Raw genomic sequence first — 16,925 nt, 5'->3', positions numbered from 1 at the left:
ATGCAGGAATTTGCTCAAAAATAAACATAATATTGGCCATTTCTTCATGTCCCTCGGCAGGGGAGGGGTCCACTCCACAGTTTGCAAATCACTACTCTAGACTTTAAACATGGAAGTTCTTCAAGCCACCTACAGTAAGCAGGTGGTGGTGATCTTATACTGGACAGTGAAATCCATCTCCTGCCTCAAAGACAATTGCAAACATCCATGTTCATAGTAGGATTTGCAAACTGTGGACAGAATCAACAGAATCTGAGACAAGCTTTTGTCTCAGATTCTGTTGATCATATCATTCTTGGTGTGATTAACAGAAAATATCAAATTGGTGTTGATTTTTGGAAACATCTGATCAAGTAGTAGATGAAGGTTTATGGATTGTAAAGTTCAGTAGATGTGCTATAATTAATTGATGATTATGCCTTACAACTAGAAACTGTTCTATTGAGGGAATGTCTGAATGCATTCATGTAGAAAGTATTTTACCTTGGGTTTAATAAATGTTAAAAATACCAAGCTATTTTAAACCTGGTTTTACTTCATATCCCAAGTAAGCAAACAGACAAACAAGTCAAGTTTGCGCCTGCAAGTGTTGCAAGTCTAGCTGATCCTGCGCATAGTGCAAGACCAAGGCAACTCATGGTAAAAGTAGAATAAGCTCTGATCACTAATCTTAATATTTACCCTTAATGCAAAGCACATCTCCTGGAGGAGATGTATGATGCTTTGTATTAAAGGCAAGGGGCCACTATCCAGACCAGTTTCCACCTTTACTGAGGTCTCATCAGTGGGAGCCAGGCTAGAAATACCAAAATTTTAGTAATCCAGAGCTTATAAGTATTTTACCAGAACAAGTTACCATAAAGTGTTTTAACCTTATTAAATAAAAATCTCAGGAGAGATATAAATGTAGAAAGTATTTTAAATACTTTTAAAATATTTAAATGTAGTAAGTATTTTAAGTACTTTCTACATTTATATCTCCTCCTGAGATTTTTATTTAATTTACCATAAGGTTACCAGAACAAGTTACCATAAGGTTAAAACACCTTATCGTAACTTGTTCTGGTAAAATACTTATAAGCTCTGGATTACTAAAATCTTGGTATTTCTAGCCTGGCTCCCACTGATGAGACCTCAATAAAGGTCTAAACCGGCCTGGGTAGTGGCTCCTTGCCTTTAATACAAAGCATCGTACATCTCCTCCAGGAGATGTGCTTTGCATTAAGGGTAAATATTAAGATTAGTGATCAGAGCTTATTCTACTTTTACCATGAGTTGCCTTGGTCTTGCACTACATGCAGGATCAGCTAGACTTGCAACACTTGCAGGTGCAAACTTGACTTGTTTGTCTGTTTGCTTACTTGGGAAATGGAGTAAAACCAGGTTTAAAATAGCTTGGTATTGAATGCATTCATGTTAGACATGGTCTAAGTGGAGTATAGTAACATATAACCATCGAGAATACCATGCCATTTCAACAAAAGATGAGTAGCTGGTGCTAAAGTGGATGAAGAAACATCAGCATTCGGACACTAGATTGACAATATTTGCATGAAGTAATGAATCTTGTCTCCTGTTTATTTCACGTGGAAAGACAAGGATATGGCAATACCACTGAAGACATGTTTGGTAACAACAATGAAATCTGTAGCAGTGGAATTGACAGTGTGTGAAAGATTTTCTGGTATTCCTTAGTCCCCTTGATGTTGGTAGAGTGAGGACTGAATGGCCTGCCTGCCTGGACATTAGAATAAAAATATGCATTCACAGTAAAATTTAATTTAAAGTAAAAATTAGATACTAATATTTCATTTTAAGTTTCTTAAACTATCCTTAGTGTTAATAAATGAATAATTGAAAATTCAAAAATTTTGAATCATGTAATGTAAGTAATAATGTATTTTGTAAGTGCATGGAGAAATCTTTTTTTTTTGTGTTGTTGTGAGAGTGCTAGATTAAAGATTGAGATTTGAACAGCTCCTTTTACTTTCCAAAAGATAAAGTACAACTGCTATTACTACCCAAGTCTGTCAAATTTTAATTCTTTGTAACTTTGGATAAACTGGCTGCTCTGTCATAAAGCGTATTTCTGAATACCAATCCTATATGAAACTAAATAAACATAAGTCTGATCTTGCAGAACATGGAATTCATAATATTGTCCATAAGATCTTCTTGGATAATGCTAAACTTTTACATAGAAGCATCTTCATTTTTCAACATCTTTCTAAAGAAAGTGCTCGAGTTCATCATCCAAATCTCCATCTCAGTGCAGTAATTTTTTATCTGCCACTTTCGTAATTATATAGAAAAAATTCCTCCCTCCTGTACTTACATCGCTGTTTTTGAATTTTCAGTGGTTTTAAGAAACATAGACAAAAACATTTTAAAAATTTTTACATTTTAATTAACTTCTTTACTGTGAATGCATGTTCTCATTCTTATGAATTTTACACAGTTCACTCTACTGAACATGCCATGGATTGGCTCTGTCAGTTAGAAGATATCAATACTATTAAGCATCTCTGATATGGGATGAAAAGAGATATTCATTATAGGAACCTCTCACTAGCAAATCTAATGGAAACGGAGGAATTTATCATGCTTGTTCTAGGTATACTTAAGTGGTAACTGTTTTCAGAACATTGTGAAATTGATGCACTGGCATATTTGAAGATATTCTGAAGACTCCAGATAGGCCAACAGGCTATGAAGTGGACAATTTATTTGTACATCTACTTTATAATATTTTTTTTGAAATTTGGTATGTTTTTTAATAAAAAGTCTATTTCTTCCCTCCTTCAGCCCTCAGAACTGCCTGAACTTATTGGCAAACGGGTCTACACGGGTTACTGAAAGCATTTTAGAGGGATGCTAGTCCATGCAGATTTGATCATATCCTGTAGAAGTTGTCTAAAAACTGCTCTTTCTGTTTCATACTATTTGTGTTCTCTTTATCTGAAAACTACTTCAGGGTAGCAGCTTACTTCCACTAATATGCAGTGCACAAGCCTTCATTGCTCAGTCACACTTAGGTTACATTGATTGATTATTCAAAACTTCTATAGTGCAGTTGGTAGTTACAGCGGTCCCTTTGGTTGGAAAGACCTGGGTTCGTATCCTGTCTGGAATGTGACAAACATAAAGTCAATGAGTATTGAGATGGTCTGATTTCACCTTCTGGATTTTTTTTTTATTTATTTATTTTTTATTTTATTTTATTTTATTTATTATTATTTTTTTTGCGAAGGAGACAAAATTAGTTAGACAACCCATGTAATTAAGACAAAATACTGGCTCCATAGCCTTAGTTGCTTTGACAATAATTTCATCCAACCCAACATAACCCATTATTGCACTGAATTGCTCCTGCTATATTTTCTTGGGTTATATTGCCTGGAATGGACATGTGACCATTAGACAAAGTGGTATATTTCATGAATCATGAGGAGATTGTCTTCTAATCTAACCAATCAGCCTATATAAACACTAGTCTCTTTCTGACTTGCATACAAATTAGTATTTCTTGAAACTGTAACTACCAAATTTTGTGTGGCCTTCCTGTTTAATAGGTAAAGATTGCCGACTGTGTACGAATCCAAATTTTTTATCCCCTAGTTAACTCTTTTGGCTGAACTGGTTGGTTGGTTTTATGGCTGAAGCAAGTAGGCTATGAGGTTGCTCTTTTGTCACACCAAAGCAACAGGAGTTAATGTGTAGCGTTTAAGACAAAATATTGGCCCCATAGCCTTAGTTGCTTTGGCAATAATTTCATCCAACCCAACATAACCTATTATTACACTGAATTGCTCCTGCCATATTTTCTTGGGTTTTATTGCCTGGAATGGACATGTGACCGTTAGACAAAATGGTATATTTCATGAATCATGAGGAAATTGTCTTCTAATCTAACCAGTCAGCCTATATAAATATTAGTCTCTTTTTGACTTGCATACAAATTAGTATTTCTTGAAACTGTAACTACCAACAGAAGATTTAGTTATAAGAGCTTAGTTTTTTGGTTCAAAATGGCATTGCGTTTTGTCTATTAAGCAAACTTGACCAAAATTAGAAGTGGAAAGTACACGGCACAGCTGTTTAGATACACAAAACTAAAGTTAATAATCACAAAATAAAAAGAAGAATCATAAATCAATAAACATAATTTCAGTTGAAATTATGTTTATTGATTTATGATTTTGAGTTTAGCAGGAGGGAGGGAGTAAACTAAACTGTAAAAGCTACACATAAACTTCAGTACGTGGATTATAGAGAACGGAATTTTAATCCAGCTAATACCAGTCTGTTCATTGTTAACTGACCTCACTTTCTTTTTACGTTTCTCATTCAAGCATTAGAGTGAGGAACTAAAAAAAATGAAATGTAAGAATATGCAGCTGTCATTAAATCTAAGTGTATATTCATGAGAAACTGCTACCAAGAACTTAATGTGAATAAATTTACTTGTACTTGATTTACTATTAAACTTGTTGGATCTAAAACAGTCAGTTATTTCACTTAACTGTTTCTTCATATTATTTATTATTATTACTTATTATTACCAGCCACCAGGAGACATTAATGTGTCTTGGATGGAAATGACAGAAATTTCATGAATTATCAAGTTTCTACTTCAGTCTTTTTTTCCTGTTGGAATGCATGTTTTAGCTTTGCTGTGTTGGAAGGAGAATAGGAAAAGAAGAGAATTGATTTTTTTTTTTCTTTTCTTGAGTTTAAATAATTGTTGAGTTTTGTGTTAATTTGATTCTAAACATATGAAATTTCAGTTATGTTTAAATGAATGTTCATTATTTTGCATTTTTTTAATATTATTTTTGAGTAATTTTTACAATAATAACTGTAATAATATTTTTTTTTTTTTGGAGAGATTGCAATTAGTATTTATATACTTCAGGTAAAAAGCTGAAAGAAAATTGCATTGGTTCAATAAAGAAAGCAGTTTATCTGGAGATATTTTCATTTATAAGATATGGTAAGTTGTGTATCTTTATAACCAGATCGGTACGAAGTGAAAGAAAGTGGTGCACATATTTGTGTCTTGTTTTTGACAGGTTTTAATTTTGGTTTTTTAAACTACATTAGTGAATATGTTAGTAGACTACTTGAAAACCTGTAGCCCACTAACCTTGTAGAAACAACCTATGAGTATCCTTTACTGTATTATACACACTCTTAATGTTTGCCAATGTGAGATTGACTTCATGAGCCTTGCACTCTCACCCTCTAGTGCCTGTTGTGAGAAGCAGAAATGGCAGCACAAAACTGCATCAAATCAGGCACCCAAACTTTGTAATATGATGGAAGATTGAAATTTAAGTAGCAGATTTAATAGAAACAAAAGTTATTTACATAGAAAATATCTATTCTAGCTGGATTAGATTTCTGTCAGCATAGTATACAGCTTGTAATATTTTTCCCAAAATGCATAACTTTAAACTTTTTCACGTTAAACTAGTATCCACTATCTTTTTATCACGCTGCCAGTCTGTTAATTATTATTATTACATGACACCTCCAGGGAGTCTAATGACTCATTGAGGGAGGGCACTTACTTTACAACTCTCTGCCTTCACCAACCAACTACAACAAACCACAACTACAATCATCATCTACACCAACGCCATCTACCATCCACCACCACTAGTATTTTCACTGACAAGCACAAACATCCATGCCCACAGCGGGATCTGAAACTGCAGCCTTTTAGCTGGAGAGCAGATATGCTAACCAGTCGGCCAACCAGGCTAGCACCCATTATGCCACCCAATTTTACATCATCTGCAGCAGCAAATAATTGAATATTTCTCTTCAAATCATTTCCTATATCACTAATGTACAAAAAAAAAAAAGCAGTGGCCCATGCACAGAGCCTCACAACATACTCATGACTTAGTTTTCATGGTATTAACAACACCACGAACACTTTTATCAACAAAGATGTTTTATTAACGCTTATATTTTGCTGATTTTCAACTCAACATCATCAGAGCACAACACACTTGTAAACGCAACAGTGAGTGAGTGAGTGAAACAATATAATTGCAAAAGACAAAAGATCTAAAGTCCTATTTTTTGGTGCCCTCTAATGAAAAAAAAAAAAAAAAAGCAGTTATCCAAGAGTGTTTTTTGAGGTTAACCGTCTCCTAAATTTTTGGCAAATTAATGCAACCATATTTGTTAAGGTTGGGAGAATTCTTCAAAGCCATTGCTGACTCAAAAAATAATCTTTCAGATCTATAACGACTCCTAAATAGCACATTCGTTTTCCTCCATCTAATCCTGTGTGAAGGAGTGTCCAAAACGTGGTCTGCCAGTCCCGACTTGCCATAGTAATAGTAGCGAATGTATCTTTCATGTTCTTCCAGGCGGATGTTCACTGATCTTCCTGTTTGCCCATAATAGGCCAAGTCACACGGAACTTCATACACTCCTGGGTGTGCTAAAGGGTGAAATTTATCCTTAGGCGAGCGGATCAGAGTTGCCAGCTTGACATGAGGTTTGAAAGTGGTGCGAAGGCCATGTTTCAACAATACTTTGGCTATCCTTTCCGACATACCTCTGATATAGGGAATAGAAATGGTCATGTTGTATTCTTGTGTATTAGGGGAGGGCAGAGTAATGGGCCTATGTAGTATTTTATCTATTTTGTAGGGATTGTAGCCGTTGGCTAAGAACGTATGGCGCAGGTATTGGAGTTCCGTGTGACTGTGACTTGGCCTATTATGAGCAAACAGGAAGATCAGTGAACATCCGCCTGGAAGAACATGAAAGATACATTCGTTACCATTACTATGGCAAGTTGGGACTGGCAGACCACACTTTGGACACTCCTTCACACAGGATTAGATGGAGGAAAACGAATGTGCTATTTAGGAGTCGTTATAGATCTGAAAGATTATTTTTTGAGTCAGCAATGGCTTTGAAGAATTCTCCCAACCTTAACAAATATGGTTGCATTAATTTGCCAAAAATTTGGGAGACGGTTATCCTAAGAAAAACTCCTGGATAACTGCTTTTTTTTTTTTTTTCGTTAGAGGGCACCAAAAAATAAGACTTTAGGTCTTTTGCAATTATATTATTTCACTCACACATTGTCGCGTTTACAAGTGTGTTGTGCTCTGATGATGCTGAGTTGAAAATTAGTGAAATATAAGCATTAATAAAACATCTTTGTTGATAAAAGTGTTTGTGGTGTTGTTAATACCATGAAAAATAAGTCATGAATAACCATCAACACCTAAGCTTATCTGTTAGACTCACAACATACTGTTGCTCACCTGCCTTCTCTTGGATTCTGTTCCTTCATGCAGTACTCTTTGGCATCTGTTCATTAGTCATTCTGATATCTCTATCACCAGCATCATATCTATTGTCATTTACTCAGATTTATGTAACATATAAATAGAGTTCCATGTGTATTCTTTCAAACATCTTTGCAATAGTCAGCATTATCATTGTGTGGCCATTCACTTTATCCAATTCATCTGTCACTTTTTTTTAATAAAAAGTGGGTACTAAGGCATTATCTGCCCTCACAATGCTACGCTATTCTCCATAAGTATCATATTCTTGTCTACCCATTCCTATATTTTATTTTTGACCGACTTTTCCAATACCTTTACAAGATACTGGTTGGACTATGATTTTCTACCTCTGTGTATCAGTCTTTATGCAGTGGAATTATTTTTTCCCTCCTACCACTGCTTGGGACTTTACCAGAGACTTAAGTTAAACAGTGTAGTAAAAGTTAATGCCAGTTTCTTTGCATAGTCCCATATTTGCATTGAGATTCTGTAATAACCTAAATATTCCAAATCCTCAAACATCTTTGATACCAACAATAAGTTATTTCCAAAAAAAAACATGAAAATCATTGAATAAAATACTATTTAATTTTAATGGAATATTTTTTTATTTTAAATACTTATTTAATGTATATACATATGTATCTTTCTTAAAGAAAATAGTGTGTCACTAATAAAAACAGAAATTCGAAAAGGCCCAAATACACCTGCATATATGGTTATTAGTTATTAAATTTTATTCACCGTCACTTTCTGATAGTAGTGGCATTCTTTTGTGTAAGACTGGAATTAAATCACTTCCATCACTTAACACTTTGGCTGTCCTGTTCATACTGCAATGACGAAATATTTTCTTCAGTAAAAAGAATTAAATTAGCACTAATTTTCAATAATTCTGAAGATTGATTTTTTTAAAATTTTTATCGCAAACTCTGTAATTAATCGTTGATATCCTTTTGACTAGATCTTTGTATAATTCCATTACAATGATAACGTGTTAAAATCCACACCTTTTGTTGCCTTGCCCGTGGTTTTAGACACAAACTCTATCATAATGAACTCTATTTAATGAATTCGGTTGCACGAACAAAACTCTCATGAACAAAACACAAGATGTGTAACCATTTTGAATTGTAAACAAGTAATAATTGTTTAGCAAACAGCTTAACTCTTTCTAAGCAGCTTTATTTAGGTGGGCCTCCCGTAACGGACCAACTTAATTTTGAGGAATCAGCATAGCACCCTTCTGTTTCCAGGAACCAATGGCAAGTGTATATAAAGGATCATTTGTCGGCTTAACTTAGGGGAATCGTAACTACAAAAATTGATTTTTTTGTTGTCGCCACAATTGTCTACATTCTGTAGTTTAGAGTAATCCCTGATATTTAAAACATCAAGGGAGTTCCCCAAAATTCAAGTTTAGGTACACGTGTACTGTTCTAGGAAATGATAATTATAATGGAAATACCCTATTTAACAGAACTGAACCCAAACAGAAATTTTAAAAATAAGCACCATTTGAACCGTGTTAAATCAAAATATTCCATGTAGAAATAGAATTGCTTTTGTTTTCTAAACTGTGGTATTTCGAAATCGTGTAAAAAGAGAATTAGCTGTATTCTTGGACATCAATACTGCAATCGTTATTATTATTATTATTATTATTATTATTAGACACCTCCAGGGAGTCCAAAGACTCATCGAGGGAGGACACCTGCTCTACAGGTCTCTCTCCACCAACTGACCACAACCACACCAACGCCATCTACCGACGACGACTAGTATTTCCACAGACAATCACAAAAACATCCATGCCCACGGTGGGATTTGAACCCGCAGCCTTTTGGCTGGAGAGCAGATACGCTAACCACTCGGCCAGCCAGGCTGGCAAAATTGGTTAAGTGCCGCGAAGTAAGCAGCAGTGCCTTAACCTTATATGTATTAGGCCCAGAGGCTGGTCCATCCTTATCAAGGGGAGTGCTAACCTTCTCTCCTTTCATACAACACAATCATAACTCAAGGATAAGGTGGTTAGCCCTATGCCACCCAGTGTGTCGTATGTCTATAGATCATGTGTTCGTGAGGCCAACAATGAACAATAGACTCCTGTTATTGTCTTACCCTTTTCCAAATAGTCTATCATGATAATTCCTTGGGAATCCCAAAAAACAGTGGCCATCACCTTCCCACTGACAAAATGGTCTTCGCTTTTTTCAGGGCTCTTTCATCGGGCATTGTCTGCTGTTTTGACTACTGCTTGGACTCAGATGTGTAGTGGTGGATCCAGGTTTTGTCTACAGTCACAAATCGACACAAAAAATCCTGCAACTTGTGTTTAAACATCGCCAAACACTGCATTGAAATGTCTTTTTGCATGCATTTTTGATCGACAGTCAACAATCGCAGCACCCATCATGCACGCAGCTTTTTCATGTGCAATTTTTCGTGCAGGATATTATACACCCATTCAGTTGAGATGCCTACTATAATATTTTGTGATTTATAATTTATTGTTTATGCCGTTACTCTTTTACTCAATGTACTTCCGCTCTTACTTTGTTATTTTCGTGGTTGCTTGAGCTTGTACAAAATGCCTATATTCTTTAATCTCTACCTCATGTATAATACTATTATTTGACTTTAGTCCTCTCATAATCTACTTAGCTTACCCCCCCCCCCCACCTTAATGCCATAAAGTATGCTCTCATACATGCTAGTATCGTAGACTGAGGAAATGCCTCTGGCTGGGGCCAAATCCTTAATCTACGTTGCTATAATTCAAATGTATTAATCGTTAAAAATTTATTTTTGTTAACAACTGTGCCATTAAGGATTGTGTAAAAGAATTTTCTATTTTTCTTTTACATACAGGAGAATAATTTAGCTAAGCACATATAATAACTCTTAAATCAGTATTATCTGAAGCAACTCTGAATTACTCAGTTGTGGCTGTTACTTTACTTAGATCACACAGGTTCGATTTGTTTTTATGAGACAGTGCATTGGCTAACAAGGATCAGGCAAGCTATTAACAAAACCAAACATGCTTATTTTAACTTAGACAATTTATATACAAAAGTTATGAGACATATCATGTGCCTGATTCTCCACACTTTCATTAAAACGACTCGCTTAAAGCATTGGACAAAGAGATTATTTACTCTCAACTTATTAGACGTGGATATAAAGGATCATTTGTCGGCTTAACTTCGGGAAATTGTAACTACAAAAATTTATTTTTTGTTGTCGCCACAATTGTCTACATTCTGTAGCTTAGAGTAATCCCTGATATTTAAAACATCGAGGGAATTCCCCAAAATTCAAGTTTAGGTACATGTGTACCATTCTAGAAAATGATAATTATAATGGAAATACCCTTTTATACCCTAAAATACTTATTTTAGCACACATAACCTTACTCTCATTACTATTGATATAAGGGAAAATTATACTATATATGTTCTGAGTATTATATAACACAAGCATTATTCAAGACTACAGTATTCCTTTAAGCACATTCAAACTCACGTTCGGCTTTCTGACCTCTTCAACACATTATGCCATAAGTTCAACAGAATCAACATCTATCGTCTGTACACACAATCTAGGTTATTAACATAAAGCAATCTACTTACAAGCTCACTATATCATTGTACAGTCCTGAATCCAAAAGGGTTAAGGGTGAATTCTGCTGGTTCCTTTCTTAAACTTGCGATTGGGTGCAATCCGATGGTAGTCATCTGGCGATTTCCTACCGCATTTCTTCCTTCATCTGGCGATTTCCTCCGGCATTTCTTCGTCGATGTCAGGAACTGGATCGGCTGCGACAAGTCAGCATGCACGTGGATCGATACGCTTGTTGAAGAATTTCACGGAAGGCTACCTTGAAATACAGCCGCTTCTACCAGCGAATTCCCCATGATCTCCAGAACTGCTGCTCGTGGGACCCCAACTCTTCCCCTCCACGAAAAGCTTGTCACAGGAACAAAAAATAAGAGAGCGCTTTCGCCCCCTCAATCTCCGCCTTTTATATCATTTGCTGTTCCCTTGGCCTTCCTTCCAAAACTTCCAGATTTACTGGAGGTGCCCTTATGTCATCCACACTTACAATAGGTTTTGGTGGCAAAACTCATATAATCTGGTGACCTTTGAGATGAGCTTCAGTTTACTAGCCTAATCCTCTGATCTTTTTAGTTACAATTGCTTGTTGTTCTACATTCAGTTATTTTAATATTATATTACAAAATTTATTACATACATTTTTAATCAAATGTATTTTATGGCCCATGTAAAATCGATATAGATTTTACACTACAATCTCACGCACCTTCACTCGTCAGTCTTCCATAATGATACCATGGATTTTGTTAATTATTTTCTTCATAGTGATCTCAGTTGGGCGTCCGGAGCGCGCTTCATCTTTGATGGACTTACAACCATGTTTAAACTCATTTATCCAAAAATAAGTCTGTAATGCTTGTGTAGAGTTCCCATGAACTGCATCTAACTCGGCTTTGATCTGTGCAGCAGTCCACTTCTTCAAATAAAAGTATTTTATCACTGCACGAAACTCATTTTTCTCCATGTTTATGAAAAATACAAACATGGTCATTTTAAATGTTTGCCAAACGAGAAGTACGCATCGCACGTGGCTAAAATTTTGCCAGGGTCATGAAAAAGATGATACATGCCGACACTGGTATGAATGAAGGAATTGTGTTGCTGTCTATTGAAAATTTACCAAACTTTTCAAACAACCCTTGTAGCTACATTAGTGTTTTGATGCATTTCTTATTTCCCTGTAAATTTATTCAGGGAAATAAGAAATTTCTGTTGTCTATTTCCATATTTAATTTGCCATCTTCACTAAAAATTGTTCCTAAGTAGCTAACCAGTTTAACCAGTTCTTTAGGTGGCCTGTACAGGAGGCAACTGATGTTTTCAGTGTCTGTGTGTTTTTATTGTTAATTTTCCTACCAAATTTTTTAAAGCAGTTATTTAATTTAGTTAAGGATTCATGTAGACTGTACTGGATTTATTTAAGATTATAACATCATTTCTGTAAAGATAAAGAGCTGAGATTTACTTTTTAATTTTGATATCAGGTTTAATGCCACTTTCCTTCATATCATGATCCATGTAGATGATGAATAACAGTGGAGATAGTGTGCCAGGTGTCTTGCACTTGATTTTATGTCAGGCTATACATAAAATCAAGTGCAAGACACCTGGCACAGGAAGATTTTATATACATAAAATCTTCCTGTACCTCCTTCAATTTTAACACAAATTTAGACTAAGTATTGCTTGATATAATGTTCCATTTATGCCATATAACACTAGTGTTTTGAACAGCTTTTGTCTTGGCACCTTGCCATATGCCTTTTCCAGATCTACAAACCTTAAATACAGATTCTTGTTATATTCCCATGATTTACTATTTGCCATAAAGTGAAGGCTACCATCTGGTATCTAGTTCACTCTTGAGTTAGAAGAGAACATTCGGGTTGCCTTTTTTAGATATCCCATTACTTTGCCAGTCAGATGTAGTCTTCACTTCTCAATATTCAGAAAGCAAATGCATACTGGACTTTTCATTCATTCTCCTTCATGCTGTCATAATTGTCAAAGATCTCGCACCATTAAGACTTTAGTGCATCGAGCACACTCCCTTTGCTCCACTGAATTGCTGCTCTCCCAATCACATCAAGTCTGCCTTCCTTACTAATGGATTTATGAAATCGTATGTCAAGAAGATAATTAATAATTATAGAGTTTCCTTGTCATCTGCTGCTCATCGAAGTAGTGACACAGAGGTGGTCCTTCATTTCTTTCCATCCTATAAACAAGATATTTGCTTTTCTTGGCTCGGCTAAAGATAAACTTCTGCCTTTAAACCACCCTGGAGTGTGTCACATTCTTTGCCTGTGTGAATTATCATATTTTGGCTGAACAGGTAGATCTGCAGCCATGTTTCATGATGGACATTTAGACTACATAAAGTTCTATGAGCCAGAGCAATTGGAACTTGCAGATAATGCTATCACACCAGACATAGAGTTTTTTGGAAGAAAATTAAAGTTCTCCATTAAAGTAATAATCTCTTGGAATTTATACAAAGAAAGCTGTGATACCTTGTTACATTTGCAGAATCTAAAAAAAGAATAGAACAGAAAATAAAAATAAATAGAAATGATAGACATAAATTATCCCTCTTATGGGAAATAGTTTTTCTTCACAAATTCCAGAATAACTTAAATTTAATTGTGTGTGTGTGCATGTGTGTAACTTTTTAAAAAATGTTGTTATTAAATTTAGTTAAAGTTATGTTTATTATAACCTTAATAGAATTAGAACATGACACTCTACATCATGTATGTGTGCAGTTTGCATGTCATTATTGAATATACCAGTTTCTGTTCTTGTTGTTTAATTTGAAAGTCATACTGAAGATGCCCTTGATGGACAAAAATCATTTACTAATAAAAATATATAAATTAAATCTGTTCTATGCTATTTATTAATTATCATCTCTTATGTTCATATATATGCATGAAGTTTCAAATACAATTCTACCAAAAAAAGTTGCTACTAACATAAGCTTTGTGAAAATGTGACTGCCCAAAGTCGAAGCAGCATACATATGGTAAAGCTAATTCCTGCTGGTGGTTTCCAGTGAGGATGCTGCCTGAGATGATAGTCTTAAAAGGCTGTGATCTTTTTGGTGTATCTGGAAGGAAAACTAGTTAAATAGATGAAAGTATTGGGAGAGTGAAGAGTGTTATCAGGAATTCAGGCCAGGTAGAAGGAAGCCTTCAGCCAGCAGTTGTCAAAAGCAGGGATTCTAAATTAATCATTCTTTGGGAGGCAATGTCAGATCTCACAAAGGCACATATTCCATCCCTGTGGTGAAAACAATTGAGTTTGTAATTTGGACATTTAAGGTGAATAGTAATGGATGTAGCTGTATTTTGGGTTTCTTTCAAGAATAGGTCTAGTCTGGATGATTGTGATTTATGTTTGGTGCTATGAATATTGATAAAGTGGATGTCTTAATTTTTTGAGATTCTGATGATTTGTATATGTTATACTTGATCTGTCTTTTTTATTGGGATTGGCTTTTGAGAGCAATTTAATTTAGTTGCACTGTCAATGTTTATATGTTTCATTATTGGTTAATTTACAATTGGATGGAAGGGACATGCATTAATAGGAGTAGACTCTCGGACATGATATTCATACAGAGAGACCAGTCTCTCTGTATGGATGTCATGTGCGAGTATGTGGGGAACATCGCATACCATAGCAGTGGTATGTGGTACCTCCCACATACCACTACTCAATCCCTCTCTGGGCATGACCTGGCAGATTATGTGGCAGGGAGATTATGCTCTAGTTGACTGGGAAGCCTCTTGCCTTGTTACTGACAGGTTTGGCCCATGTGCTATCTGGTGGCTGGCCTGTGGCATCCCTGTTTTTTTAGTTATGTACCATCAAAATGTAGGAGATTTGCATATCTGAGTATGTTTGGGTTGCCCTTGAGGGATGTCACTTATACTACATGGAGAAGAGAGGGGGAACCCTACTGTGGAGACCAAACAAGGCCTTTGCTACTTCAGACCTTAAGTAAGCCAGGCGGTGGTGGTGGTATTTCATTGGGTAGTGAAGGTCATTCACTTTGTGTGTCTAGTTTGCATTTTCTCTAACTAGGAAGGTATCTTTTTGCCAGAGTCCCTTTGGTGGAAATAGGGAAAGGCAGAGTTGACCTGACATCATCATATATTGGGCATCACCTTCCACTTAAAAGTAGACCTTCCTAGTTGGAGTAAATGCCAACTAGACCTCTAGGTGACAGATCTGTCATCATCTGGTGAAATGCAACTGCCCTGCTTATTAGACATGCGAAGTGGCACTGCCATGTTTATTCTCTAGAGTAGAAGTTTCCAGTTTCAGGCCTGACTCTTCCCACATGCAGCATGGATGAAGGCATCCTAGTTCATACTCTTCACAGAGAGAAATACTTAACTAGAGAGCCAGTGCTTCCTCTATTTGAGGTTACAGCAGTAAAGTAGTTTCTGCAAGTCAGCTGCCAGATAGTACATGGGAGACTGAACCTGTTGGTAACTCTTTGGAAGGTGTAATATCTTGTATATATATATATATGTATTCACTACCCAGCTTTGTCTTTTGTTCTCTTTATACCTTTAATGTTGGCTTTCTTAACTTCGACTGCAGCCATATATCTGCTTATATTATATCTTATCTGCAACGCTCTATAGTCTGGCAAATTTATTTGTTTAACTGCACCAGCTAGACTGTATATTGAGTGTGAGAGCATAAGACGTTAATCCAAAGACAATGCAAATATTGTATTCGTATTTGCTTTAATCTATTCTAACCTTAAATTAGTCATGGCAAATAAATAAAATTCGTTTATACTTCTTTTATGCAGGTTTGAATTTTTTAAAGATAGCGCAATGGCAAAGTACAGTTCAGTATGTTGTTTATAAACCATTTAATTAAGCCAAAAGAATATTTACAGCATACACACAAAGTAGTTACAATTTCCTTACTACTCTGAACTTTAGTTCTGTACTTGCTTAAGATCTAAACATAACATTACTCGATTATGAGATATATGTGGCGAAGCCTAAATTACCATTCTATACAGTATTGCATTTTACATACAATCCTTATGTACATTCACTTTACATACTTTCAGTAATGCAGTGACTTACAAGTCCCTTATAGCAGACCGTCTTTCTATTTGTTCTACAAGAATCTTCTTATCTTTCTCTTTGCTCACTGCGTTGCTCCTTTTCTTCATGTTACTTTCTTTCCTTGCTCAAGAAGTCGACCGTCCCTTTTTTTTTTTTAGATCCTTATTATAATGCCAATATACAGCTCCTTTCTTTCCCGATGACTCGATACAATATTTCCCCCATCTCAGCAATCCTAGTAGACAACGAACGAAGCTTCTCTTTCACTTCCTGACCACGAATGGCGGTGATTTCAGGTAAGAGAAAGCCTTGAGAATCCTGTGATGAAATTCCTTTCTGATTGGGTGCCTTGTATAGGCCTAGAATTCTGTTTTACACATGCGCGCGCTTCTCAAAACTGGTTGCGTGCTCACCTTCAGGCATGTGGGCATCGCTTTTCGAATTCCTTATTCTTAGCACTTGTTGACCTTTGGATATGATGAGGTCATTCTGTGCAAGTCTCTGTAACTTTCTACTTATGGTAATCCTCTAAATTCTTTACTAATTTTACCATTAGACTTGCTGATTCATGTGTCACATGAACACTGAATACAATAACTTACAAAAATTACTATTTCAATGAATACTTAACAAGTCTTTTTAGTACATTTTCCTGAATTAAAAACCATGCAAAACTGAACATAAGTTATGAAGTTACTTGTCATGAGAGATTTTTACAGAGGCTTCTGGATCAACTGGTGAATAATGCTGCTTCTGTTTACTTTGCTAGTCAGAGTATAGTAGCTTGTAGGGGTCAATGTTCAAGGCCACACTTGGATTGGAGTCCGGACACTTCCTGTGTGGGAGTGATGACCTCAAAGTCCTTTACCCTTCCTGCATG

At 35.7% G+C, this 16,925-nt stretch overlaps 1 protein-coding gene and 1 non-coding gene across 6 annotated transcripts in view; one reads left to right on the top strand and one right to left on the bottom strand.

Moving 5' to 3' along the window:
* Positions 1-16,925, top strand: part of LOC150104866 (PGAP2-interacting protein-like) — a 227,525-nt gene that overhangs the window by 140,619 nt on the left and 69,981 nt on the right. For all 5 annotated transcript variants that reach the window (XM_090395376.1, XM_090395379.1, XM_090395378.1 and 2 more), the window contains one exon: positions 4,916-4,993. In XM_090395376.1, the coding sequence (XP_090251502.1) occupies positions 4,916-4,993 (78 nt within the window). The remainder of the gene's footprint in view (positions 1-4,915; positions 4,994-16,925) is intronic.
* On the bottom strand, positions 9,213-9,332 carry LOC150104867 (U6atac minor spliceosomal RNA). Its single transcript, XR_016548626.1, has one exon. It is a non-coding gene; the product is annotated as a U6atac minor spliceosomal RNA (small nuclear RNA).

This window comes from Typopeltis vanoorti, chromosome 7 (assembly GCF_054136105.1).
Source record: "Typopeltis vanoorti isolate ZY-2024b chromosome 7, IOZ_Tvanoo_1.0, whole genome shotgun sequence".
Taxonomy (NCBI): domain Eukaryota; kingdom Metazoa; phylum Arthropoda; class Arachnida; order Uropygi; family Thelyphonidae; genus Typopeltis; species Typopeltis vanoorti.
This window is presented reverse-complemented; position numbering and strand designations above follow the sequence as displayed.